This window comes from Anolis carolinensis, chromosome 2 (assembly GCF_035594765.1).
Source record: "Anolis carolinensis isolate JA03-04 chromosome 2, rAnoCar3.1.pri, whole genome shotgun sequence".
In the NCBI taxonomy this organism is placed as follows: domain Eukaryota; kingdom Metazoa; phylum Chordata; class Lepidosauria; order Squamata; family Dactyloidae; genus Anolis; species Anolis carolinensis.
This window is the reverse complement of record NC_085842.1, coordinates 184,348,871-184,376,282: the sequence shown is the minus strand read 5'-3', so window position 1 is coordinate 184,376,282 and position 27,412 is coordinate 184,348,871. Positions and strand designations below refer to the sequence as shown.

Below are 27,412 nucleotides of genomic sequence, written 5' to 3'. Positions count from 1 at the left end.
GGAGGGACCTCCGCTGCTTTCTGGCCTTCTAGGAAGGCCAGACGGGCGAGCGGGAGTAGCGTGGGAGGCGGAGCCAGCTCTGACGCCGCTCCCCCCCCGCCCAGCGTGCCTTGGCCCTGCCTCCCACGCAGCGTGGGAGGCGGGGCCAAGGCACGCTGGGCGGGGGGGGGGAGCGGCGTCAGAGCTGGCCCCGCCTCCCACGCTACTCCCGCTCGCCCGTCTGGCCTTTTCAAGCAGGCCAGACGGGCCAGGGCGCACTGGGCGGGAGGCGGGGCACCGTCAGGGCGGTGCCCCGCCTCCCGCCCAGCCTGACGGCGCCCCCCCGGGCCTGCGCCCGAGGCGGCGGCGTCAGCTGCCGCATGAGTGGGGCCGGCCCTGCTTGCACTTTACTTAATATAAGAAGGAAATATGAGGGAAGTAATACTCTGGTGCCTTCTTCTAATTGAGATCTACTCCTGAGTGATTTGTGATCTTCACCTGAAAAGGTAAATGAGTCAACCGCTTACAGATTGGAGGCCCAAAGAAATATACTTTAAGTAAAAACAAAGGGTTGTGTTATGAGTTATGTTACGTAGAAAGGACTAGGGAAAAGTTTACCTTAAAGAGGCTGCACATGGCCAACTGACACCCTGGATATAGTCAAAACCTCTATCAAATTTGTGAGTTTGGTGGAATTTTCCAGCACATTCACTTTGCTGGTTGTGACTTCATAAACTTGTAAAATTATATGAAAATGAATGAGCTCAGGGCTCTCATTCTGTTCAGATCCTGGTCTTTTAAGTATGAAAAACAGAAATTCATTTCTTTCCCTAAATACAGTTGGATCCTTCTAATGTTTCATAAAGTTATGGGAAGCAATTCCTTCTTCACAGTCTGTTATACTGCCAAATCGTTGTCAGGTCCTATCAGTTTGTGTACTGAACACTCTTGTTGCTGATCAGAATAATACCTCAAATCCATCAGTTCATCTTCATGGGGAAATCTGACTTTGCAATGTGTTTTGCTGTTAGAACAAATGTGTGGAGAGACACATGGCTATGCAGATATTGCACTTTCCATCATCTCTGAATATTGGCCATTCTGACAGGACTTGGGAATTAATGCTCTATCGCAACACCTCCAGAATCTCGATCCTTCCTATCAATACATAGTACTAAAACATTGAAATATCCTCACCCTCTAGGACAGTGGTCCCCGACTTTTGGTCTTTAAGGTGTCTGGGACTTCAAGAAGCCCCAGCCAGATTAGCCAACTATCAAGAATTGTAGGAGCTGAAGTTCAAGACACCTGGAAGACCAAAGTTGGGAACCACTGTTCTACGCCAATATGGATGTACACAGCTACCTTGCTAGGAATCCCCAGCAGGTGAAGAGAAGTGGACTTGGGCCCTGTTGCCAAGACACCTATTCCTGGTTTATGTCAATGATTAATTCGGTGACTAATATTGAAAAAGGAGGAAATTATTGGTGATTGGGCACCTGGAGACACCTGCCCTGATGAGAAGAAAATGGTGCGTGTATCAAACTGCTCCCTCTCTAACGATAAGTTCCCTTTGTCATCTGAGATATTTCAAGGTGAGAATGGGGATAGTGCAGAAAAGTGAGAAACATCGGGTTGAGGGTGTGGTGGGGAAGGATGAAGGATAACCAAAGGTTAGATGTAAGATACAGAGCACTTTTTAATCAGTGCTTTTTGAGGTTTGACTCCATAATTACATACTCCAGTGGTCTCAATTTGACAGGGACAGTCCTGACTGACTCTCTGTCATTCTACTTTTCAGTTCCTTTTAATATGTCCCCATTTCTCTTTCCTCCTGCCACTTTTCCTCCTTTTTCCTAAACTTATTTTCTTTGGTGCAAATGCAGCTCAATCTGTAAAAATACTCGTACAGTAGTCTCACTTATTCAACATAAACGGGCCGGCAGAACGTTGGATAAGTGAATATGTTGGATAATAAGGCGAGATTAAGAAAAAGCCTATTAAACATCAAAATAGGTCATGATTTTACAAATTAAGCACCAAAACATCATGTTATACAACAAATTTGACAGGAAAAGTAGTTCAATACGCAGTAATGCTATGTAGTAATTACTGTATTTACGAATTTAGCACCAAAATATCACGATGTATTGAAAACATTGACTACAAAAATGTGTTGGATAATCCAGAACATTGGATAAGTGAGACTCTACTGTACTTTGTGCTCATCTTCCCAGTAAGTTCATGAAAAAGCACAGTGCCGCAGTGTCTTCGAATTTGTGTTGTCTTCCTCATCCATAACCGTTGTTGTCTTGACTACAAGCGGATTGCCGTTACTGCCCAGAGAATTATTGAATTATACAGTTCTGAAATAACTGTATAATTCCTGTTGCCTTAAGAAAGCTCAAAATATTCTGAATGATCCCTCGCATGCTGAATATTCTTTTTTATTGTTGCCATCTAGCAGATGGTATAAGATTATAAAACAAGGACAAATAGGATGAGAGAAAGCTTTTATCCTAAAGCTGTGGCATTTACACTGATGTGGCATTAGGGGTTGTGCAATAGCTATTAAAATGTGGAAGGATGGGTACTTGTTTTGTAATTTGTACATATATAATGTCATTGGGGATGATATTTAATTTTGTTGAAGGATGTACAATGACAATAAAGTTCTTCTATTCTATGCTACAACACTCAGGCGGCTTGGCCACAGGTATTCCAATTTCTGTCAGTGAAAGGTTGGACAGTATGGCATTGCTTGCCATTTCACCTTAGAAAAATGACAAAGTAATAACTGAGTATTGTTGACCATGTGCATGGTGTCTTGTGCTTGAGAATAACCAGCTGCCTTCCTCAAAATATCTAATAGGAAGGACTTTCAATTCATATAATGTAGGAGCAAAGTAAAACTATTCTCTTTCTTTCTGACCCATGCTGCTTTCTTCCTGTCATAGTCATCAAGGGCCAAATCTGGATCTTCTTGGTACCGATATTCCTGGGTCTTGTGCAGGTCGGTCTCTTCCTGGAGCAGATAGGCTTCTTCTTGCGCCATGGCAAGAGCTCCCACCGTACCAGCCTTTCACTTTGGATCCTGGGAGTCTATCCGGTAAGAAGAGGATATGGATCCCTCAATTCTATCGCATCTATCTCATCATCTGCTTTTAGTACCATGTAGTCCTCAACACAGGTTTTTGTGTGTGTGTGTGTGTGTCAGGAGCAACCGGAGTTGCTTCTGGAGTGAGAGAATTGGCCGTCTGCAAAGACGTTGCCCAGGGGACGCCCGGATGTTTTTTGATGTTTTTACCATCCTTGTGGGAGGCTTCTCTCATGTCCCCGCATGGAGCTGGAGCTGACAGAGGAAGCTCATCCGCACTCTCCCCGGATGGGATTCGAACCTGGCAGCCTTCAGGTCAGCAACCCAACCTTCAAGTCACAAGGCTTTTATCCCCTGGGCCACCGGAGGCTCCCTCAACACAGTAAAGAAAGAAATATGGCATTCCTAAGTAAAATATACTGAGGACTAGGCTGTAACAAGGGGTCAGCAAAATTTGGAAGCTAGTTTACATATCAGCAATGTTGACAGTACTTTTTTCTTGTACTTTCACAAAATGGCATCTGGGTAGAGTGGGGAACGGTGCCCTTCCACAAAATGTCTGAAATCATAGCTGTATCCAGGCTCAAAATGCCCATTTTCCACAAAGCCAGCTGGTAAGTTGTTTGGGTTGTGTGGAGACGGAAACAAAAGTCAAAAAATTTAGCGGCGAAATAACTGATTTTTCTGTTACTTTTTTAAAATCTTCACCTGTATGATTTTTAACATATTTTGCATGATGAAGAAGCCAGTGAAGCTTCAAAGATTTGCATTATTGTTTTTGCATTTTGCTTGACTTTTGTGGATTTTGTTTCATTGTGATGTATATTGTGCACAGCTATCCCTGATTATAGGTGCCCCAGTGGATTAAAACCCCAGTGCCAGCAGGACAGATGACTTGAAGGTTGGGTTGCTGACCTGAAGGTTGCTGGTCCGAATCCAAATCGGGGTGAGCGCCCATGAGCTCCCTCTATCAGCTCCAGCTCCATGTGGGGACATGAGAGAAGCCTCCCACAAGGATGGTAAAAACATCAAAACATCCAGGCATCCCCGGGGCAACGTCCTTGCAGACGGCCAATTCTTTCACACCAGAAGCAACCCACAGTTTCTCAAGTCGCTCCTGATACGAAAAAAAAATCCCTGACTATCATAAAATCTGTTGAGGTAGACATTCCCTTTGTTAGAAGAAGTCATTGGGCATACATCTTAGCATCACAAATTAAAATGTCAACAAACTTTATGTTTTGCATTTCATTGTTTCCTTAATCTGTGTACGTGAAATGGAGGATAACGTTTATCTTGCAGATAGCACAAAACTTTTTCTTAATAATATTTTTTCAGATGCTTTTAATATGTCCCAGTTTCTCTCTCTATCTCTCATTTTCCACTTTTGTTCCACCTCAGCTTACATTAGCTGCTACAAACTTCAAAGTACAAAAATAATTTGCACGCTATTTACTCAGCAAGAGGAAGATCAAAATCTTGCCTTTCCCTGTAAATGGAGGCAAAAACAACCTGCTGCAGCCTCTCCTAGCTTGTGCCTTTCTCCTTATGTTTGCCGCTTGACCAAACTCTTCTGTTACTTGACCAATTATGTCCTTGTTTTTATCTATGAAATGTTGGAAGGTATGGTGGTGTTAATATCCTCACCAATCTCTTTTTCAAACAGGTGTTTAGCCTCACTTCCCTCATTGGTTTGTTCATCCCTCGAGCCTTCTTTGTCTGCAGCTTTGTAGGATCCATGTAAGTTTATTGGATTAAAGTGGGGAAGGGGATATGGGAGAAAAGTTATCATGTGAAGCAGGCCTGTAGCCGGGGGGGGGGGGGGGGGGAGGAGGTTAGGGGTTCAACTCCCCCCCCCCCCCCGAAAATTTTCAGGTTAAAAAAAAAACCTGGTTTATTCATGAATTTTAAGTGGTTAACCAAATCCCCATGCTAAGTCTATGAGATGCAAAAAATTAAAAGTTCCTCCAGGCACTATCTCAAGCAGGTATTGACAGGTCTGTAGCCCCCCCCCCCCCCCCCCGAAATTTTTTTCTGGCTACGGCCCTGATGTGAAGGTTATAGACAGGAAAGGCTGAAACATTTTGTTTCTAGTCTGTTGCTATTATTTGATTGTTTTTCAGTTAAGGATTTTCGGCAGAAGGACATTACATCAACTGAATTGTTGCCTCTCTTTTAATTGCAAAAAAGACACAATCTCCTTTAGAAGAAGCAAGGAAATAATGGCTGATATTTCCAGGGCAAACAATATATATCGTCTATATTACATTCAACCCTCTGTACCCACAGATCTATTCACAGATTCAACTATCTACACTCAGCTTGATAATATGCAAAAGAATTTCAAATCTTGATTTATAGGATGGGACTTAAGTATTCACAAAATCTGGTGTCTTCAGGAGGATTTAGAACCAAACCGCAACCAATAGCTAGGGATGACTGTAAAGGTAAAAGTAAAAGTAAAAGTTTTTCCCAGATATTAAGTCTAGTTATGTCCAACTCTGGGGGCTGGATCTCATCTCCATTTCTAAGCCAAAGAGGTGACGTTGTCCATAGACACCTCCAAGGTCATGTGGCCAGCATAACTGCATGGAGTGCCATTACCTTCCTGCCGGAGCGGTACCTATTGATCTATTCACATTTGCATGTTTTCGAACTGCTAGGTTGGCAGAAGCTGGGGCTAATAGCGGGAGCTCACTCCGCTCCCCAGATTCAAACCACCAACCTTTCGGTCAGCAAGTTCAGCAGCTCAGCAGTTTAACCCTCTGTGCTACTGGGGGCTCCAGGGATGACTGTACTAGACTAATTTGAGAAATTTAAGCAGAAGAGATGCAAGACGGCAATCCGGGAAACCAACTTGAAAGCATCTGGATAAGCATCAAGGGAACCGGGACTCAAAATGATCTCGTTGTCAGGCTTACTTCAAAGGACCAGTCTGAACGCAGATCAAAGACAGCTGCTCTCAAACACAATCTTTATTGAAGAATACATGACTTTGGAAAAGTCGAGAATGACCTAATGTTTACATACATCTAATTTTATCACTTCTGATGCAACGTAATATCACACGCAAATATCATCATCAAACCCCACCTTCTGGATCACATTTCCACCAAGGTTTCTATCCCCCCCCACACTATAGCAATTATAATTGTTTATACTTTCACCCCTGAGTTCCCAGGCTCATTTTATCTTCTCCCGCCAGGTGCTCGCATGTTTATGTTATGAAGTCAGATTCAGGGCTTGGAAATTCAGCCCTGGGATCTGGCTGCATGACATGGCGCCCCCGTTTTCTTCGTCCTCCTCTTCGGTTCTTATACTTTCACCCCTGAGTTCCCAGGCTCATTTTATCTTCTCCCGCCAGGTGCTCGCATGTTTATGTTATGAAGTCAGATTCAGGGCTTGGAAATTCAGCCCTGGGATCTGGCTGCATGACACTCGTCGTGGGTGTCTACTACAGACCTCCGAATCAGGATGAAGAACTTGATGAAACCTTCTGTCAGTAGCTGACCAAACAGGCACAAAGAAGAGATATAGTAGTCATGGATGATTTCAACTATCCTGATATCTACTGGAAAACAAACTCGGCCAAGAGTACAAAGTCCAACAAATTCCTCACTTCCTTGCAGACAATTTTATGGTCCAGAAGGTAGAAGAGGCAACAAGGAGATCAGCTACTCTTGACCTCATCCTAACAAATGCCGAGAACCAGATCAATGCAGTTGAAGTGATTGGATCCTTAGGGGCAAGCAACCATGTGCTCCTCCAGTTTGCAATACAAAGGAAGGCCGAAATGAAAAAAAGTCAAACCCGCATTCTGGACTTTAGGAGAGCTGACTTCCAAAAAATGAAGGAACTATTGACGCCAATACTAAAAGACATGGACGCCAATACTAAAAGACAAGGGAGTCAAGGATGGATGGAAGTTTTTCAAAAGTAAAATACTCAAAGTGCAAATGCAAACAGTGCCAACAAAGAATAAAAACAAGACAAGTGCAAAGAAGCCAGAATGGATGTCCAAAGAACTTCTAACTGGTCTAAGACTCAAAAAAGACATGCACAAGAAGTGGAAAAAGGGAGAAATCACCAAAGAAGAATTCAAACAAATAGCCAACTCCTGTAGGGATTATCAAGGGTCTGGAGAACAAGCCCTATGAGGAGTGGCTTAAAGAGCTGGGCATGTTTAGTCTGCAGAAGAGAAGGCTGAGAGGAGACATGATAGCCATATACAAATATGTGAGGGGAAGTCATAGGGAGGAGGGAACAAGCTTGTTTTCTGCTGCCCTAGAGACTAGGACGTGGAACAATGGCTTCAAACTACAGGAAAGGAGATTTCACCTGAACATCAGGAAGAACTTCCTCACTGTGAGAGCTGTTCGGCTCCTTCTTTGGAGGCTTTTAAGCAGAGGCTGGATGGCCATCTGTCGGGGGTGCTTTGAATGAGATTTTCCTGCTTCTTGCAGAGGGTTGGACTGGATGGCCCGTGAGATCTCTTCCAACTCTACGATTCTATGATTCTATGATTCTATGATGCCTGCTGGCCTCCTTCCTTTGCTGTTTCCACAGGGCATATTAGGATGATGAGCCTTATAGCCCTAAATGCACATGCAAAAACTCATCCTGATATTTCAGGCTTGAGTATTTCATCTTCTTCTTGAAACTAAGTAGAGGAGCTGCTGAAACAGGTTCTGTAGAACACATTCCCATTCCCTGTATCTTTAATAGCTTTCATTCTATTGTCTCAAACTTCGTAACATGCACATCTTGAGATTTTCCTTTCTCTTTAAAAGGAATGCAGTTCTATCAAACCTGAGCCTGAAATATATGCTCCCTTTAAGGCCATGATCTCCAGAAAGAAAGAGAGACCCGATAACATGCCTACATGCAAATAGAAGGGCAAAAAGTCAAGGTTAACCATTGAGTTCTCCTCAGCTATTGAGGCTGGCCTGGTGTTGTTGCTATTCTTATTATTTCTATTATTTATATCCCACTTATTCTCTCTAAAAAAGATACTACTATCAAGTAGGAGGACGTGAATTTCCTTAGGCGACAGATTTTGTGGGGCAGTTCTGAGACTAAACTTCCTAAATTCAGCACCTATTCTCCTGTATTGGATAACTGCATTGTGTGCGCCACAAAAAAACTCATTTCAATTGTAGCGGAAGCCAGACTTCCCCTCTTCTCGGCTTCTCGTGTGTCTGTGCGGACGCAGTGGAAGTAGGAGACAGACAACTGTAGTTTTTTCCAAAGAAAGCAGTTTACTAAAGTTCATGCAGCTGCAGAGGTTCATCCCACGCACAACTAGGTGCTGAAAAGGGAGAACCCCCCCCCCCCGACAGAGTCAAGTGTCTATTAATACAATTCAATGGGTTCGGTTTACGACCGCCCACATATCAAACCATTGGTGCATATTTGTGGTGCAGTATTACATTTCATCATTACTTTCGTTTCTCTCAAAACACATGATTTCGGGGAAATCATGTGATAACCCATCGGCTGTGTACCTGGCCTGCTCGTACCTTATATGGCCATTTCCTCCTACCCCTTCATTCCTGCCTTATTCCCCCCCCCTTTTTTTTTTGCGAAGCGTGTATACAAAAGATGAAGCAAACCAAATGAGCAGACTTATGAGTCCCTCCAATCCCTTCTAGCTTGCAGCCGAGCTATCTTTTCAGTGGAAAATGAGCGCAGAATAGCATTTGTACATAGTTTCATCACCAGAGGTAAACAACACATGAGGATTAAAAATATTAATCAGGTTTTAGAAAGGATATAGTCCACAGTAGAATTCTGATCTAGCCCAGTCATTTGGCTTCTTCCGATGATGGATTTGTTGCTATGGCCAGAGGTGGCCATTCACATACATGTCCAACTTTCAGGTCTTTGGCATAAAGTCAAACTGGGGGTGTGTTTCCTCTTCCTTGATCAAAGGAATAATGTTCAGTTAATTTGAAGAAAGTCTCTTTGTCCAATCAAGTCTCTAGTCTCTAAGAATTGTCTCTGTGTAAAGAAAAGTCTGTAAAGAAAATCTCCATCTCTCACAGGGCTTTAGCTGTCATATCCAGTATACCCAGCGTGTGGTGTGGGGTAGACTTAAACCCCTGCGGGTTTTGGATTCTAAAACAGGCCTTCCAGTAATAATGCCTTATGGATCTCCATTTTGGAAAACAGGCCTCTCAGTAACAATGCCTTATGGATCTCCAATTTAGGAACAGGAGTCCAAAAAGCTGAAAAAGAAAACAGGAAGATAGTGAGAGAGAAGGGGGGAGGGGGAACGGATTACCCATCTGTCGATCATCCTGTTCAGCATCACTTTTGTCTCAGCCAATCTTGTTGAAATCCCTTGTCTCTCCACGGGTGGGGCAGGTAGGCCACTATTCAGCTCCCAAACGACCCCTCCATGGCCTCTTGAGAAACGATTCCTCCATGGGCCTTCTTTCACGATCTGCAGCAATCCTTTTTACTCTGGTCCTGCTGCAATGGTTAACTTATTTTATTCTTTGTCACATTGTCTCCGTGCTATATCCTCCTTTTGGCTTAAAAAGCAAGGTTGTTAGATGGCATATGAAAAAGTCCCTCATTGTCTCTCAAATCCGGCAAAAATCCAAATTATTTGCAATGTCCCGTTACAAAAGGTCCTAACCAGGAGAGTTGGGTCAAAATAGAAAATTGTATGTTGTTGAGTTGGTCAGCCCTTACAGCCTCCAGCCTGATGCCACACTCCATCACAGCCTTAGCACTCAGCAACACCTATAGGCCTTCCCAGGCCTCTCAATAAACATGTCTCATAGACTTCTGGTTTTATCCCATACAGGAGTTCAGGACCTGTAGCAAAAAACAATGAGAGGGTAAAGAAGGGGAGGGAAATACTCATTCTTCCAGGCTGTATGGCTCTTGAAGCACTATCTCTAGTCGTTTCGCTCACATCCACGGCAGGCCTCCTCAGAGGTTGTGCCTTCGACAACACACTCATCTGTCTTGAAATCCAACAAAATCTTTCTTCTCTGCATCTTTTTCTTTTCTTTTCCGCAAACGATTTAACAATCGTCTATCCACTTGCTGCAATGCAATCTTCCACTCCAGTCCTGCTGCAGTGTTAAACTTACTCAATTCCCCTTTTACACCGACTCGTTGCTACATTCTTATTCTTCAGCTTTAACAGATCAAAATTTGTTAGTAACACACGTTGAAAAGCCTCCTGCCGCTTCTCAAATCTGGCAAAATCCAGGCTGGGGGCGATGGAAAAATGCCCCTATTTGCATGATCTAATGTCCCGTTTACAAAAGTCCTAGTCCTCCCTTTCCGTAACCTTTAGAAAGAGCTGGGCCAAAATCACAAAGTCCAGAATCCAAATCTCACAAAATTATTATGAAGCACCATGAGACGTAGCCAATTATATCATGCCTTTGGTTCTCAAAAGGATAACTTTTTATCACTTGGGCACTAGCTCCCTTTTTGAATAAAATGTCAATCAAAAATTTAAAAATCAATGTCAGTTCTTAATCCTTCTGTGTCAGGAATATGGGATCAATTTTTTTCAAAAATAAATATATATTTTTTTTGCACTGCCACCTTGTGACAGTTTTCCATACAAAGTCTCCACAACTAATAACTCCTCTCCTTGTCCTCTCCAAAACATTCATTCACATTCCTTCTCCTTCTTGACTTACCAAGATTACTTGTATTCCAAAGTGCTGCAAAAAAAAAGAACTTTTAACATTTCCCTATAACCTGTAAGGGGTTTAAACAGTCTGTCGAACAGAAAAAGGGGGAAGTAGCCCACAGAGGCTTGAGTATTCAAAAGTACACTTGTTCAGGCTCATTTTTTTTTTCGAGATTCAATTTCTGGGCAAATGTCCAGCTCTTATCTGTTGTATCACCATGTTCTCCAAAAACACTGAAGCATTGTTCTTTCAAAACAAGGAATTTTTTTTCTTCTTTTCAAGCCTAAGACCATTTTTTTTTCAAAAAAAAAGATATCTACAGCTTCCGAATTGCTTCTGAACAAACATGTTGGCTTTTTCTCAAGACATTTTCCCAGGTCAGAATGCACAGCACACAGAAACCAGGATTTTTTCTCATTTCAGGAAATAGCAGATATTTACACACAGAATGATTTAACCAAAATCACTCTACATCTCTTATTTAGAATCACATCACTCAATTGTCATCTTTTTTCATTAAATTCACATGTCCAACATACATTTTAAAATCTACTAACATTGTTTATAACTCTTTATGCATTTTGAATTCAACACATACATCTCATTCACACAAGGTCAACAGGAATTCTGATTAGTGGTTAGTTGTTTAGACAAAGTCACACACTCTCTCTCAGCTCATGAAACATTCTCACCCAGTTGTCCCAAAACAAGTCCAAAGCAAGGATTTAAGATCCAGGTGAAAGACAGAACCCCAATATATATATATATATATATATATATATATATATATATATATATATATACATACATACATACATACATACACATTTACATCATCACTCATTTATCATCATTTTTCTTTCTTTTTTTTCATATTAAATTCACATTACATTTTTAAAACTTCACTAGTTCACAGCGGCTTTCATTGACCTTGGCTGTCCACTGGAATTCCATTATCTTTCTCTGGGCATTTCACCTGAGTTTAACAAGAATGACAGGGAAGAAACATTCTAACAAATTTGGATCAGTTTTTTTTTTTAAGACACAGTTAACAAGTTCATAACTTATCGTTTTTACCAAGATTTTCCCACTATCTTTTTTGGCATGAGGCCCAGGTGCAAAAGAAAACTTTTTAAGAAAACAGCCTTTGTTTCTCAGAAGTAACAAGGAAAACTCTTTTGAAACACAATTTAACCTTTTAAACATTTCTCATAGAAATTATATGCTTAGTTTCCATTTATGCCAAGTAACTCAAAATAATTCCAGTTTTCTTGCACACACAAGGTCCCCATCAAAGGCTCTCTTTTGAAAGACAGTCTCTGAACCTCAACACAATTTTAACAGCCTCCCTCCCTTTTTCTGGCCTCTCTGCAGCTTGTCAGCAAAAGTAAACTAACAACACAGACAGACCCTCTTCGAATCAGATTTTTCAACCGTAATAAAACATTTCTAGATATTTGTGCTCAACATTTTTTGTATAAATCTATAGACTCATTTTTTCATTTTCACTTCAATATTACCACGAAACATGCAGAACTTGAAACTCATTATTCCCCACACATGACAAAGAAATCAAACAGTTTTTTTTTTCAAAAGGGTATGCCACCTTCCCTCTTTTCATTTTTTTTTCTTCCTTTCCCCGGGAGTTGCGACTCAGTCTTGGATGGATTTGCATGAGTCCTGCACGACTTGGTCTTGGGGCACCCTCACAAGTCTTGTTCTCTGGGGAGTTCCTTCTACGGCTCTACTTGCAACTGAGCCGAAATTGTCTAACATACACTGTAATGGGGTGGTGGATTTGAACCCACTGCCTCCCATCCTGCCTAATAGAGGGGACTGCCTTGGCCTGGGCACCTGGACACTCAACGGTATGCGTCAGGAATCACAAGACAGAACCCCTTTATACCTCCCTGGGAACCTTTGTGTGTCCCTCCCGGCGCCGGTGTTCCCTTAGTGTCTCATTTAACCACTATACTTGCCAGATTTCTGTAGACGTCGGACCAACCTTCGCCCCTGGACTTTTCCCTGGATCCTTTTCCTCCTGGCTGGTTTCTATGGAACCTCGCTGGTGTTGCAGCTCCCACCGTCAGTCGGCGTTGGCATCAGAGGCAAGCACCGCAGCCGGTCTTGCAATATTCAGGGGCCCCTTCTCGTCTCACGGTAGTTGCCTCCGGCCCCCACCGCTGAGTTGGGACCGTCCCGCCAACGGGATCCGTCTCCGACCTCCTGGCCCGTCTTATTGTGGAATCACGTCGGGGTCACCAGAAAATGTAGCGGAAGCCAGACTTCCCCTCTTCTCGGCTTCTCGTGTGTCTGTGCGGACGCAGTGGAAGTAGGAGACAGACAACTGGAGTTTTTTCCAAAGAAAGCAGTTTACTAAAGTTCATGCAGCTGCAGAGGTTCATCCCACGCACAACTAGGTGCTGAAAAGGGAGAACCCCCCCCCCCCCGACAGAGTCAAGTGTCTATTTATACAATTCAATGGGTTCGGTTTACGACCGCCCACATATCAAACCATTGGTGCATATTTGTGGTGCAGTATTACATTTCATCATTACTTTCGTTTCTCTCAAAACACATGATTTCGGGGAAATCATGTGATAACCCATCGGCTGTGTACCTGGCCTGCTCGTACCTCCTTATATGGCCATTTCCTCCTACCCCTTCATTCCTGCCTTACAATGGCAGTCCTATGGTGATCCTGTCATAGGGTTTCCTTGGCATGATTTTTGCAGTGAATTTGCCCATTCTTGCCTCTCTGGCTAAAGAGGTGCGAGTAGCCCAGTGGATTTCAATGGCTGTGTAGGGATTTGAATCATGTAACTTCATCCCAGGAGCTGGGAGAAAGCAGAGGGAACTGTTTTACCGTACTTTGTTCCCTACCGTCTTTCCCCATCTTCTTGGATAGCCAGCCACCCCATGTCCTTTCCCCATCTTCTGCTGCTTTAAGTTGTTTGGAGTTGGGTAGGACCTAACTCCTGAAGACGGACTTAGGGCTCCTTTTCCATGCGGTGCAGAAACAGAGCCCCACAGAGTCCCACCAGATGTGGACTTATGTCATGTGATGGCCTCTATGGGACTCTTGTGGGGCTCCGTTTCTGTAGTGCATAGAAATGGAGCCTACGTCCGTGGGATGAAGTCCTTGGTCTCACAGAGTCTTAGCTGAACACTCAAACCACTACACCATTCTGGCTCTCACACAACTTTTAGATTCCCTTAAACTAGCCTACTATCTCTACCATGGTGCTTGCCATGCTGCATCACAGTTTAGGTTTTGTATGTGAATTGAGAAAAGGTAGCAACTTCTTCTAGTCTCACCACCAAACTGAAATGGGACAACCTTGGCAGCTCCACTGTATGATTTGCTTTTCTGGTTCCCATGTTTATATAATGCTGTTATCCCTGTGATTGCAGCTATCACTCTATCACCCTCTGGAAATTCCTTACTTTGATCCGAGATTTCTTTGGTGGCTCAGATCGAATGCTCCACCAGCTGGCAGGACAGCGTGTTTCTCCAAACCCTTTCCCCTGTTGCTGCTGTTGCTGCCTTCCTGAGATTGCAGTCAACCGGTAAGAACCCGTCTTTGTTGTTATGTATATAAGGTATAAATAAAATATAAATCAATTTCAGGTTTAGACTTGGGTCCATCTCTAAGATATCTCATTATGTAAGTATATGCAAATAGAAGTGTTCCAAAATCTCAAAAAATCCATATCACTTCTGGCCTCAAGCATTTCAGATAAAGCATAGGTAAAGGTAAAGGTTTTCCCCTTGACATTAAGTCTAGTCGTGTCCGACTCTGGAGGTTGGTGCTCATCTCCATTTATAAACCAAAGAGCTGGTGTTGTTCATAGACACCTCCAAGGTCATGTGGCCAGCATGATTGCATTGGGCTCTGTTACCTTCCCGCTAGAGCAGTACCTATTGATCTACTCACATTTGCATGTTTCCAAACTACTAGGTTGGCAGAAGCTGGGGCTAACAGCGGAAGCTTACCACGCCCCCCGGATTTGAACTGCCGACCTTTTGGTCGGCATGTTCAGCAGCGCAGTGGTTTGATGCGTTGAGCCACTGGCACATTCAACCTGTATTAAATTGATAGGTAGGTAAAGGTTTTCCCCTGACGTTAAGTCCAGTCATGTCTGACTCTGGGGGTTGGTGCTCATCTCCATTACTAAGCCGAAGAGCCGGCATTGTCCGTAGACACCTCCAAGGTCATGTGGCCGGCATGACTGCATGGAGCACCCTTACCTTCCCGCTGGAGTAGTACCTATTGATCTACTCACATTGGCATGTTTTCGAAAAGCTAAGTTGGCAGGAGCTGGAGCTAACAGTGGCCTCTCACGCTGCTCCCGGGGCAAATTAGTCTATCGATTGCTATTTCACATAAGAGGTCTTCTTTTGCCTGTTATGCCACTGACCTTCTCTTTCCCTGACCTCTGGAATTCTCACTATTCACTTACATATTTTCACACTTTTTACAATCTGAAGAGGTAGAAATATATACTGGGAAAGACATATGAAAGCTTTAAGTGTATTTGTTTTCTAATTTTCGCTCTGCACATGTATGACACAAAAAGGATTACCACGATTGCTGGATTATGTAATTTTAATGTTAAATTGATACGTTTTTAATGCGCTCCATGCAGTCATGCCGGCCACATGACCTTGGAGGTGTCTACGGACAACGGCGGCTCTTCGGCTTAGAAATGGAGATGAGCACCAACCCCCAGAGTCAGACATGACTGGACTTAACGTCAGGGGAAACCTTTACCTTTTACGTTTCAATGTTAAATGTTGTTTATGATTTAAATGATTATTTTATATTATTATTATTGTAACATGAAGATAATGATGCTGGGGGAAAAGGAAGGAAAAAGGAAGAGGGGCCGACCAAGGGCAAGATGGATGGATGGTATCCTTGAAGTGACTGGTTTAGCCTTGAAAGAGCTGGGAGTGGCCACGGCTGACAGGGAGCTCTGGCGTGGGCTGGTCCATGTTGGAAACCATTTTGAGTCTGCATTGGGGGGGGGAGCAGTCTACAAATGAAGCAAATAAATAAATAAATACCACCGTGCTGTGGATGTGACCTACCTTAGTTTGCAACCTATCCATTGAACACCATGAGATGATACTGAACAATAGTAATAGCAACGATCTGGAAATATTTAGTTAAAATCTTACAGAGGATAAACATTGACAATCCTTTATTTCCCCCACTCCCTTCTTTCTACACTCTGACAAATAACTCACATTTGCTTCTTCCGTTTCTGCAGAACAAACCTGCGATGCATGACACTGGCTGTGTACCAGCTCTCCATCATCCGGAGCATTCTCTTCTTTGTCACCCTTATACTGTGGACAGATGAAAGATATGACTATGGTGATGTGAGTGACTCTGAATCATAGCAGAAAGGCAAAGAGGCTAGAAATTAATGAGCACTTGAGTTAATATTACACATGCCTATTAAGAAAAAAATTGGTTTACAAAACCCCCCCCAACCCATTTGTAAGACAGGTTGTGTACTTAAAGTTGTGGGAGACAGTTACCCATTCCCCTTCAAATATGGACTAATTTGTTTAGAATCAGCTGAGTTGGACAGAGTGTGAACTACAGTAGAGTCTCACTTATCCAACATAAACGGGCCGGCAGAATATTGGATAAGCGAATATGTTGGATAATAAGGAGGCATTAAGGAAAAGCCTATTAAACATCAAATTAGGTTATGATTTTACAAATTAAGCACCAAAACATCAGGTTATACAACAAATTTGGCAGAAAAAGTAGTTCAATACGCAGTAATGCTATGTAGTAATTACTGTATTTATGAATTTAGCACCAAAATATCACAATGCATTGAAAACATTGACTACAAAAATGTGTTGGATAATCCAGAACGTTGGATAAGTGAGTGTTGGATAAGTGAGACTCTAGTATATATCATAAGACTTCTTTTAATTGTAGTCAGGCTTGCTTGCTAGATGACAACTCAATTTTGGCAACCTGTATGTATCCATTTTAACAAGTCTAAAGGCACCAGATCCCATACGATTTTGAAAGCTAAGCAGAATCAGCCCCGATTTATACTTGATTGGGGGTCTACAAATGAATGGCAGGTGCTGCAGGCTATATTGTAGAGGCAGGGATTGGTAAAACCACCTCTGAATATTAATAAGGTCACCATAAAGTACAAATCTTGTCTTATCTGAAGTATTCTACAATTTTAAAAAACTATAATGATTTTATAGTGTTGTAAAATGGGTTGCTTTCTCCTGCACCCCATTAGGAACAATTCAATGAAAATAAGAGAAGACAAGGTCACAGCAGAGGAATGCCAAATTAAAAGCTCCACTGAGGTTATAGAGAGTGGATGGGTGGAAGGAAAACAGATATACCAATTCTAGGGCCGGTGTGCTTTTCCTCCACCCATCCCCTGTTTGTGCTGTGAGAATTGGAGGCACCTCCACCAAGTTGCATTTCTTCTCATAAGACTACCAACAGCAAAGTGTAAGTTCCTAAAGGAAGGAGGCTGATGAGGACAGATTCTCATCTCCATCTGTAGACCTGTCTATCCATGGCAAGACAGAATGTTTATTCCATTTATTCCATTGAAAAATAATGTTAACGTACAACCCTGGGAATAAAAGCTTACAAGCAGTTCAAAGTTCAAAAAAATAAAGAAATAATAAGGTATAGTTATGCTATCTTAAGTAAGGAGCATGGCAGGAACAGGAGATATATTCTCAAGTTGGGGAAATACACAAAGATTATGTACCCTCTCTCTTTTCAGAAGCCAATGAGAAGAGACCTATTAATTTAATTTAAACTGTTTTGTGCATGGGTTTTTGTGAGTTTCCGGGCTGTATGGCCATGTTCCAGAAGCATTCTCTCCTGACGTTTCACCCACATCTATGGCAAGCATCCACAGAGGTTATGAGGTCACAACCTCTGAGGATGCCTGCCATAGATGTGGGCAAAACGTTAGGAGGGAATGCTTCTGGAACATGGCCATATCTCTGAAATAGAGAGATTTCTGCTGTACCATTGAAATTGCCTGGGATGAAGCCTAAATATTAATTTCTAGGAGAGCCATTGTGAACTTCTTGTGATTTCACTGTTTTTCCATCCTAGGTGGGCTACACCAACCCCAACTCCTACATCAATGTTATCATAGGTATCTCCACTTTCCTCTCCTTCTATGGCTATTTGCTCTTCTACAAGGCCACCAAGCCAGCTCTTGCTGGCTACAGCTTGCGCTCCAAATTTGTCTGCATCATCTTGGTTCTAGTGCTCTGTGGTTTGCAGAGTGGGATCCTGGAAACCATGGGAGCAGTGGGTGCCATCCCTTGCAGCCCGCCTCTGTCGCCTGTTAGTCGCGCTCAAGGTAAGTGGCCTTCATGGGGAAGATCCTCTCTATAGTAGGGAATGCTTACTGGTTTGGAGATGTGCTTGCCTTTCTATCAGCAGCAAAAAGCTACTATTTATAAGAAACAATTTAGAAGAAAAGCAGGAGGGGAGGACCCCTTTCAGCCCAAGAGATAAATTCTATTGCAGAAGACTTCTTGGGGACAAAAACAAAAGGGTGAGCCCAAGAATACAGGAATGTTTTATCTTATAGGTCCTACTGCCTGTGCCTAAGCCAGAAGAGAGGCATTTGAGCCTTTTAGGATGGGGGAAAAACCTGTCCCAAACAGTGGCATCAGTGGATTGAACCCCTATGCCTGAGGTTTGTCACCCATTGCTAGAAGGAATAAAGTGAGGCTAAGTTTACAGATTAAATATCCCTTATCCAAAATGCTTGGGACCAGAATTGTTTAGGATTTCATTTTCCCTTAGATTTTTGGAATATCACTATTTGCATATATGTACATAATGAGGTATCTTAAAGATTGGACTCTTAGAGGGGGCCAGGCTGTGGCGGGGGGCCGGGCTGTGGCGCAGGCTGTTGAGCAGCTGCAATAAATCACTCTGACCATGACATCATGAGTTCGAGGCCAGCCTGTGGCGGGGTGAGCATCCATCAATTAAAAATAAAAAATAGCCCCTGCTCGTTGCTGACCTAGCAACCCAAAAGATAGTTGCAAGTAGGAAATAAGGTACCACTTATAAAAAGTGGGGAGGCAAGTTTAACTAATTTACAACCTGGAATGAGGAAGTGCAGTCAGAGTGGATGATGAAGCAGCTGCTCCCCCCTGTGGCCAGAATCGAACATCCCCACAGAAGAAGGTTAAATTGCCTCTGCATCTGTCTCGATCTCTGTTTGATGTGTTTATAGGTATTGAATGTTTGCCCTATGTGTGTATAATGTGATCCGCCCTGAGTCCCCTTTGGGGTGAGAAGGGTGGAATATAAATACTGTAAATAAATAAATTGGACTCATGTTTAAACATAAAATTCATTAGGCACAGTGGGTTAAACCCTTGTGCCGGCAGGACTGATGCCTTGAAGGTTGGGTCGCTGACCTGAAGGCTGCCGGTTCGAATCCAACCCTCTATCAGCTGCAGCTCCATGCAGGGACATGAGGGAAGCCTCCCACAAGGATGGTAAAAACATCGAAACATCCGGGCATCCCCTGGGCAACATCCTTGGAGACGGCCAATTCTCTCACACCAGAAGTGACTAGCAGTTTCTCAAGTTGCTCCTGACACAAAAACAACAACATTCATTTATGTTGCACATACACTTCATATATGTATATAGCCTGAAGTTAATTGCTTTCAATATTTGTAATAATTTTATACATGATGCAAAGTTTGTGTGCCACCAGAAAGGAAAGGTGTCACTACATCAATCACCCATATGGATAATTTCAGGTTTTGAAGTACTATATTTCAGATTTCAGAATTCTGAACTAGGATGCTAAAACTTTTATTTTCAATACATTCCCCTTGCCTGCTGAGGTCATCCACTAAAAGCAGGCCATAAGGATTAAGATATGTTCAGAAAAGAGAAGCTGGAAACAGTAGAGGAAAATCTGTCAATGAATGGTGTTGTTAGAATAGAAAGAAACAAAATAGCAAACAAGACACAAAGTCGATGCGTGGTGTGACCAAGGCAATTTTCTACAAGATAGCAAAGCTTGTTTCTGGACTGTATTATATCTGAAGGGAGAAAGGCTCATAAAGTCAAACACTCCTTTCTGTAAACATTTTCTTGCAGGCAGAAAATACGCCATTGTTGTCTATGGTTAGGTGCTTGACCACAGACCCTTCCAGACAGGCTCAATATCCCAGAATCTGATCCAAGGTTTTCTGTTTATTCCAGATGATCTGATAGTGCAGATTCACGTAATCTAGGTTAAAGCAGAAAATCTGAGATCAGATCCCTGGGATATAGGGTCTGGAAGGGTCCTATGTGAGGGTTGTTGTATGTCTTTCAGGCTGTGTGGCCATGTTCCAGAAGTATTCTCTCCTGACCTTTCGCCCACATCTATGGCAGGCATCCTGAGGATGCCTGCCATAGATGTGAGCGAAACGTCAGGAGAGAATACTTCTGGAACATGGCCACACAGCCCGAAAGACATACAACAACCCTGTGATCCTGGCCATGAAAGCCTTCGACAACACACAGTCCTATGTGACCTTGAGCAAGTCACTTTGTCATCTTCAGAGGAAAGCAAAGGCAAATGATCTCTGAACAAATTATGACAAAACAAATGCATGATAGGCTTGCCTTAGAGTCACCATAAGTCAGAAATTACTTGAAGGCACATAGCAATAAAGAAAATGTTTAAGCATACTGGGCTAGATGCCTTCTGATATCTATCTGGAAATTAGCACTATAGAAAGAACTAGAAACCAACTTGCATTAAAAAGCCGTATGAGGGTTCATAGAATCATAGAAGAGACTGCAAGAGCCAAATAGTCCAACCCACTGTTTTGCAGGAATACACAAGTAAAATACTCCTGAAAGATGGCCATTCAGCCTCTTTACAAAGGTTTTTTAGGAATCAATATTTTGCATCTGCTGTCATGCTCTTCACTTTATTTTTTGCATGCCTGAGGAATCATATGAACATAAAGATTTTCTTATAAGAATTATTTAAAAAATATTTACCTTTACAGTGATCTACTACTATTCATTGGCCGTGGAGATGTTTTTCATTGGTCTGTTTGCCCGTTACTCTTTCCGAAGAGCTGAACCCCAGCCGGATCCTAAGCAGCTTCCTCGACATCATGCCTCTCAAACCCAGGGGCCCCATTCTGAGGATAGTAGCCCAGCAGATGAGACATCCATAAAGGGGACAAACTCTGCTTATCAACCTGAGGAGTCTCTGTATACAATTGAGCACTCTCCATTGGATAGGTTTGATTTCATGGTTGGGGAGCCAGGGGCCAGGCAGCAAGAAAGTTGGGGAGTGGGCAGCCAGAGAAAGGGAGCACCAAATGCATACAGACTTAAGCCAAGCTTGCCTTCTCAAAGAATTGGGGTTGAACTACCATCGACTGGAATCCAAGTTCAAGCCCAGGTTGTCAAAGTGGATGCTGATGATGTCACTGTGGTATAAACACAATTGCCAGAAAATGGGTTTTCCCTCAAGGCAAAGACAGAAATTCTAAATTCTGAGAACAGAAAAACAATAACACAAGCCAACCCGAGGGACCCAAGATGAAAAAGATGGCAATGCTAAAGTCCTTGCTTGGGGTAGGAAGCAGAGAGAGGGAAGAGGCAATGGAGCAATTAGTAACCACTGTAACAGTAAAACAAAAAAGAAAGCAGGAAAGTCACACAGTGGGGAGAAGTGGTTAAGAAAGAGTATGTGTTTATAAATGATGGTTAATAATTTTGAATGCATCCTGCAGTGTACAAAACACTATAAACTTCTTTGTATGCTCTCACACATCTAATCTAATCTAATCTAAATCCATAATCCATATCCATCCATAATCCATAATAAAAGTGAAAACCCGTATGTGTGTATGTGGCACACATGTCCGCTCCGGCCTCCACAAACAGGCTACACTTCCCACTCCTGAAAAGCCAGCAAGTCACTACTTTGCACTGACATTGCGGTTACAGCGAGCACCTTGAACATGTAACCCAACCCCTGCTAATGTCCTCCCCTAACACTAAGGCCCACCACCCAAGGAATGCTTTCATTCGGGGACCATTTCATCCTACATTTTGCTTTTTCTTCCACCACAGGCAGGCATTCCAGGGTTCTCCATTGCTTTGAAATTTGCATGGCCCCGCCTACTGCCCTTGCACCACAGGCAGGCATCCCAAGGTTCTCCATTGCTGTGGAATTTGCGTGACCTTGCCTACTCCCCTTCCCTTTCCAATAAGTCTGTATAACAAACAGCAAAACTGAGCTGCAACTAAAATTACTGGAGGAGTTTGGGAGATTGAAGTTGTAGTTTACCCTGCATCAAGTCAGAGCATTATGACTCCCACTGGGGAATTTATAGGAGTTGTACTTCACCTACACCCAGAATGCTATGAACCCAAACAATGATAGCTCTGGGCCAAATTTGCCATGCATACCTGATATGCCCAGATTTGAACACTGGTGGGTTTGCAGGGAAATTGACCTAGACATTTGGGAGTAGTAGGTACTAGGATTTATAGTTCACCTGCAATGAATGAGCACTTCGAACCCCACCAATGATGGACCAGGACCAAACTTGCCACACAGAGCCCCCATAACCAATACAACGTATTGAACAACTTGGAGGAAAAGCCCCATAACCAATACAACGTATTGGACAAGTTGGGGGGAAAGGGAGTTATAGTTCACCTGCATTTGGCTCTAGGAGTTGTAGTTCACCCTTATCCAGACAGCTCCTGAACCCAGCCAATGACGGATCTCGACCAACCTTGGCACACTGCCTCATCATACCCAACTATGCCTACAGGCAGGGTATCGGGGTGATTGACCTTTCCTCCGTGAGCTGTAGTTCACCCTTATACAGACAACACTGAACCCAGACTTCGGATCTGGACTAAATTTGCCACACAAGTTTCTCAGATGACCTGGGCACCGCCGGGTCCCCAAGCTAGTAGCTTATAAAGGACATTTGCTAAGACAATGCCATTTATATGGTACAATTTTAAAACTGGATCTGATCTTTATAAGCTGCTTGAGTCCCAAATGGGAAAAAATGGGCTATAAATAAATATCAAACAGGAACAAATTTAACATTAGGACACCGTTTGACAGATAAATCAGGATTTGTATCTAACAGACAGTTCAGGCAGCTAAAACACTAAAAAGGAACCTTTGAGTAAGCAAAGAGACTTTTTATTGAAACCAATGCTTCTTGTCTTGTTAGGGATTTCTGAAGTCTTTTGAGGAATGATTCAAGAAGTCCTAGATTCAGATAATCAAGAAGGGTTAAATGAAAAGTTTTTCAAAATGATAGATGGCGGGATGCAGGTACACCTCCAGATCTATGTTCGTGTGTCACGTGGACAACTCTTCCAGGGCATCTATGACTTCAGCCTCTAAGCCTCCTGGCCTTTGTTCTTCCTGCTGTTGAGGCTCACGGGAGGTAACCTGCTGCTGAGGCTGGGGTGTTGACTCCTTAGTGAGAAGATTGTGCTTCTTTAAAAAGCAGGCTTCTTCATAGGGAGGCCGGATAGGGGGCTGAGTGGGAGGTGTATAGGTATATTCTTTCGCGGGATCCAGCTGTCCAAATAGAAGAAAAGGAGAGACAAGTTATACCACCATCTACATTGCCAGCAGGCCTAAACTGTTTTCATCCAAGTCCTAGGCACAGAATAGTAAAGCTGTAAGGGGATATCCCTTATTTTAAAAAGCGCAGCAACAACTAACAAGACTCATTTCACTTAACTCTCAAATGCCCTCTTCAAGCTGCCCATTTTAGTCAAATCTCCTACACAAAAGCTCATGCTGGGAACTCTTTGACAATGGACTTTGATATCTTGGACTAAAACAATGCCAGTTTGTTGGATTCTTCTGATACTGGCACTATCAATACAAGAGTCCACCTAATACTATGGAAGTGTTTCCTGTTAGCCCGATTTATCTGTTAATAAAAAGGCAGCCTGCTACAGATGTAGCCACCCATCCTGGCTTATCTCTAGAAGACTAACCATGTCACAAGACCATTGTGTATTACCTGTAGGGGGTACGTCCGGTCGGAGTCGTAAGCACTCAGGTCTCCGCAAGCCAGGAAGGGGACAATGACCCGATTAGGACCCTCCAACTGATTAAAATCCACATCTAAATCAAAGAAAATGTAGTAAGCGCCAGCTGCACACTGCCTGCTTCTCTCTGGCACAGCAAACACCAGACTCCTGCTAATTTGGACCTCTATTGGATAATCCCCAGGTTTGCCCCTTTGGTTTTCCCAATTCAAGAAGATCCTTATACCTACCATATATACTTATGTATAAGTTAACCTTATGTATAAGCTTAAGGCAGTTTTTGCAGTCAAAATTATGGATTTTAACATGACTCGTGAATAAGTTGAGGGTCATACTGCGGAGAAGGAAAAAGCCAGCCCCCGCCATTTTCCCATCCATACATTCAAAAAAACCTTTCACCACTTTACTTTAAGCAAAGGATATCTACTCAGAAAAGGGGATGGTTTCTTTTTTTTGATAAGAATTATGGTATAATATCTACATTGACCTGTGGATAAGATGAACCTGGGTTTCTGAGTCAATTTTTTGAATAAAATTTCTAGAACTATACTTGACTATATACATTAAATGTATGATTTTTGATTCTCTGTGGCTCTGAAAATTCAAGTCACCACAATCCCTTTCCCTAAGAAATGATTTCCAGGGAGCTAACCTCTGGGGAATCATACTTAAGGAGTGTTTTTCATCTTTGCTGTAATGATATCTCAGGGAAAGGATATTGATGTTTGGTGCTGTTTGAATGATGTGGCATAGCTCAAGCACATTTCAACACTGTAACCAATATTATTAGCCTATTAATAGCACTGCTGTCTTCATAAGAAAGGAACAATGAGTTCACATAATTAGCATATACTGGGAATTTTACACCTAATAAGAAAAAAATATAGAAGACTGGAAACTGGATGAAGAAGAACACGAATAAAAATCTGAGAAGTGAATACAATTTAACTTTTAAGAAAGTTTACAGAAGGTTGTTGACAGAAAGACCTCAAATGTTAAAAAATTCTACAGCTACAGATCAAGTAAAGAAAATAGGAGATAGGATGGAAATAGATACAAAGCTGATGTTTAAACAAAGAAAATAACCTGAGTGGAATGACTGAGAAGGAAAAAAACCAGATATAACAAAAATAATATACGAAGGTTCCAATAATATTCACTGGCTTAAGTGTTTTTATAACAGAGAGTAAATGTCTATTCAGCAACACTCCATCACAGTTCATAAAAGTATGTGCAAAATATATTTTGGAGACCAAGTTGTCTGAAAACACATGATTTTTATGGCCTCAAAGGCATATATGAGGTTCAACCTTACAATAACTTTTTAGGGTAGACCTTGTAGGGTATTATTTCCAATATTAGCAAGTGGAGGGATGAGGTCCAAAGCTGAGAAAGAAAAACTTGTATTTGATGTGGTGAAATCATCTATTACCTGCACTAATTCAATGGAACTTACTTCTAAGGAGACATAGCAACATGGATAGCTGCTTGTGGATCTATACTAGGAGTTTCCTACTCACATTATGTCATTATGATTCATCATACCTGGAAAAAAACCACAGTGCACAGAGAGGTAACACTACCATACTTTAGATTTCACTGAACATGTGTGCTGAAAGGTGCTATGTATTCTTTAATCAAGAATACTTAGCACCTTAAAAGAATATCCCTGTTTTCCATGCTGTGGAAGGAAGCCATGATTGTCCAATCACATTCTAGAAAGCTTTTTTCTGAATTTTATATTTGCTATTAACACCCTACACTCTCCAGTCATTCTGTGAGCAGTAATAATTTTTAAGTGACACATTAATGACATAGTTGTCTCTCTCCTTGCCATTCCCTCCTAATCTGTCTCTGCAAAAGTGGTAGACAGATCCATCACTGACCGCCTACTCCTGGGAAAAAAGGGTATCTTGCAACTGAACAATTAGCTCATTGTTCCCTGAGGATGTGGCTGCTTAAACATACCAAGTGTACTGCATTTGAAGGAGAACACACCCACTCTATGCCTGAATATCAAAGAGACCGCTCTTGCTGTGACCTATCTAGCTAGGGATTTTTCAAACTGATACTTGAGTGGGTTGCTGTGAGTTTTCCCGGTGTATGGCCATGTTCCAGAAGCATTTTCTCCTGATGTTTTGCCTGCATCTATGGCAGGCATCCTCAGAGGTTGTGAGGTATGTTGGAAACTATGCAAGTGGGGGTTATATATCTGTGGAATGTTCAGGGTGGGAGAAAGAACTCTTGTCTGTTTGAATCAGGTGTGAATGTTTCAGTTCTGGAACATGGCCATACAGCCCAGAAAACTCACAGCAACCCAGTGATTCCGGCCATGAAAGCTTTTGACAACACATTGATACTTTCCTCACACTTAGCTTTGGCACAGCATGCAAAGCAACATCAAGTTTACTTATTTACCCAGTGATCAAGGTAAAACTCTTATGTCTTAAGTTTTGTCATCAATGTTTGTATCATTTAGAAAAGGCTTTTTAAGTGTCTTTTCCTGCAACCAGGGATTTTTAAAAAATTCTGCACTTTTATATTTTCATTGGAAGCACTGAGGGCAGGAGGAATATGCATTGGTTGTGTCTGAGAGTGTTATGTGACTCAGCTGACCTTGCAATTTAATAAAAGAGTTATCACACTGTGGTGAAGATGGCTGTGAAACATATACATTGCTCCAAGAAGGAATAGCATCTGTCAGGAGAACAAATTCATCTCCACATGTGTGTTCACAATGAGGAATTAGTTCTCACTCATAAGAGTTGTCTATGAGTAGAATGAAATATTTGAAAATAGCCACACTAGTGCAATGGGTGCAGAGTGCTCTGGATGTCCAGCTACAGCCACAAGCATGAGGAATGAAGAAAAAACTCTGGAACTGATTTGTGGAAACAGTCAAATGTGTTGGAAAGCTAAATGTGAGTGTTGGATTTGCCTACGCCGATTCTTGACAGCTAAGTAACATGTGTGCCTAAGGAACTGACAGAAGAGCAGAAGCTGCAACCTGATGACGTGAAAGCGCTCAGCCAAAAGCATTATTTGCTCATGGCATTAAAAAGTTGGTAAGATGCTGAGGGAAAGGCATGGAAAGTGACTATGTAGAAAAGTTATGTGATTTATTTTTGAAATTTTTAATAGAGTTAAGAAAGGTTTGGAAATGTTTTGAAGAACCCTTGTATAAGCAATAATTCACATAACAAAGCTAAAATGATTTTGAATGGTCAGTGTTGTTATTTGACCCACAATTTCACTTAATTGTTCCAAGCTGTACTTTCTGTATTTCATTGCCAATGGACCTTTCTGTTGTGTTTTCCCTTTTATACCTAAGCCAGAGAAAAACAACACTTTGCTCAACTCATGACTCCAGACCACAAAGGATTATGCTGTAATAAATGTCCTGATCTATGAAACACCACAGAGTTCTTTATTACTTTCTATATGTAACCTGAAACAATTCTAATTATACAATTATTTTTTCTATAAATAAATATATTCTTAAGATCAACAACTACAACAAAATTAATTTGATTTCTGGATCAGTTATGCCTCCTTTCCGT

The 27,412-nt window shown here is 42.1% G+C and overlaps 2 protein-coding genes and 1 long non-coding RNA gene across 4 annotated transcripts in view; 1 reads left to right on the top strand and 2 right to left on the bottom strand.

The window, feature by feature from the left end:
- Nucleotides 1-531: 531 nt before the first annotated feature.
- On the top strand, nt 532-27,270 carry LOC103280206 (organic solute transporter subunit alpha). Its single transcript, XM_062971285.1, has 7 exons — nt 532-1,574; nt 2,937-3,088; nt 4,743-4,816; nt 14,155-14,310; nt 16,018-16,129; nt 17,874-18,126; nt 20,807-27,270. Exons 1-7 carry the CDS (start codon nt 1,508-1,510, stop codon nt 21,247-21,249), a joined length of 1,257 nt encoding a protein of 418 aa, XP_062827355.1. The 5' UTR covers nt 532-1,507; the 3' UTR covers nt 21,250-27,270.
- Nucleotides 6,037-16,099, bottom strand: LOC134296402 (uncharacterized). Its single transcript, XR_010003134.1, has 2 exons — nt 15,995-16,099; nt 6,037-9,901 (listed from the first exon to the last, which is right to left on the bottom strand). It is a non-coding gene; the product is annotated as an uncharacterized LOC134296402 (long non-coding RNA).
- ftsj1 (FtsJ RNA 2'-O-methyltransferase 1) overlaps nt 22,968-27,412 on the bottom strand; it is a 17,190-nt gene continuing 12,745 nt past the window's right edge. For both annotated transcript variants that reach the window (XM_062971286.1, XM_062971288.1), the window contains 2 exons: nt 23,825-23,928; nt 22,968-23,370 (listed from right to left, as the gene is read on the bottom strand). In XM_062971286.1, the coding sequence (XP_062827356.1) occupies nt 23,146-23,370; nt 23,825-23,928 (329 nt within the window). In that variant the 3' untranslated portion in view covers nt 22,968-23,145. The remainder of the gene's footprint in view (nt 23,371-23,824; nt 23,929-27,412) is intronic.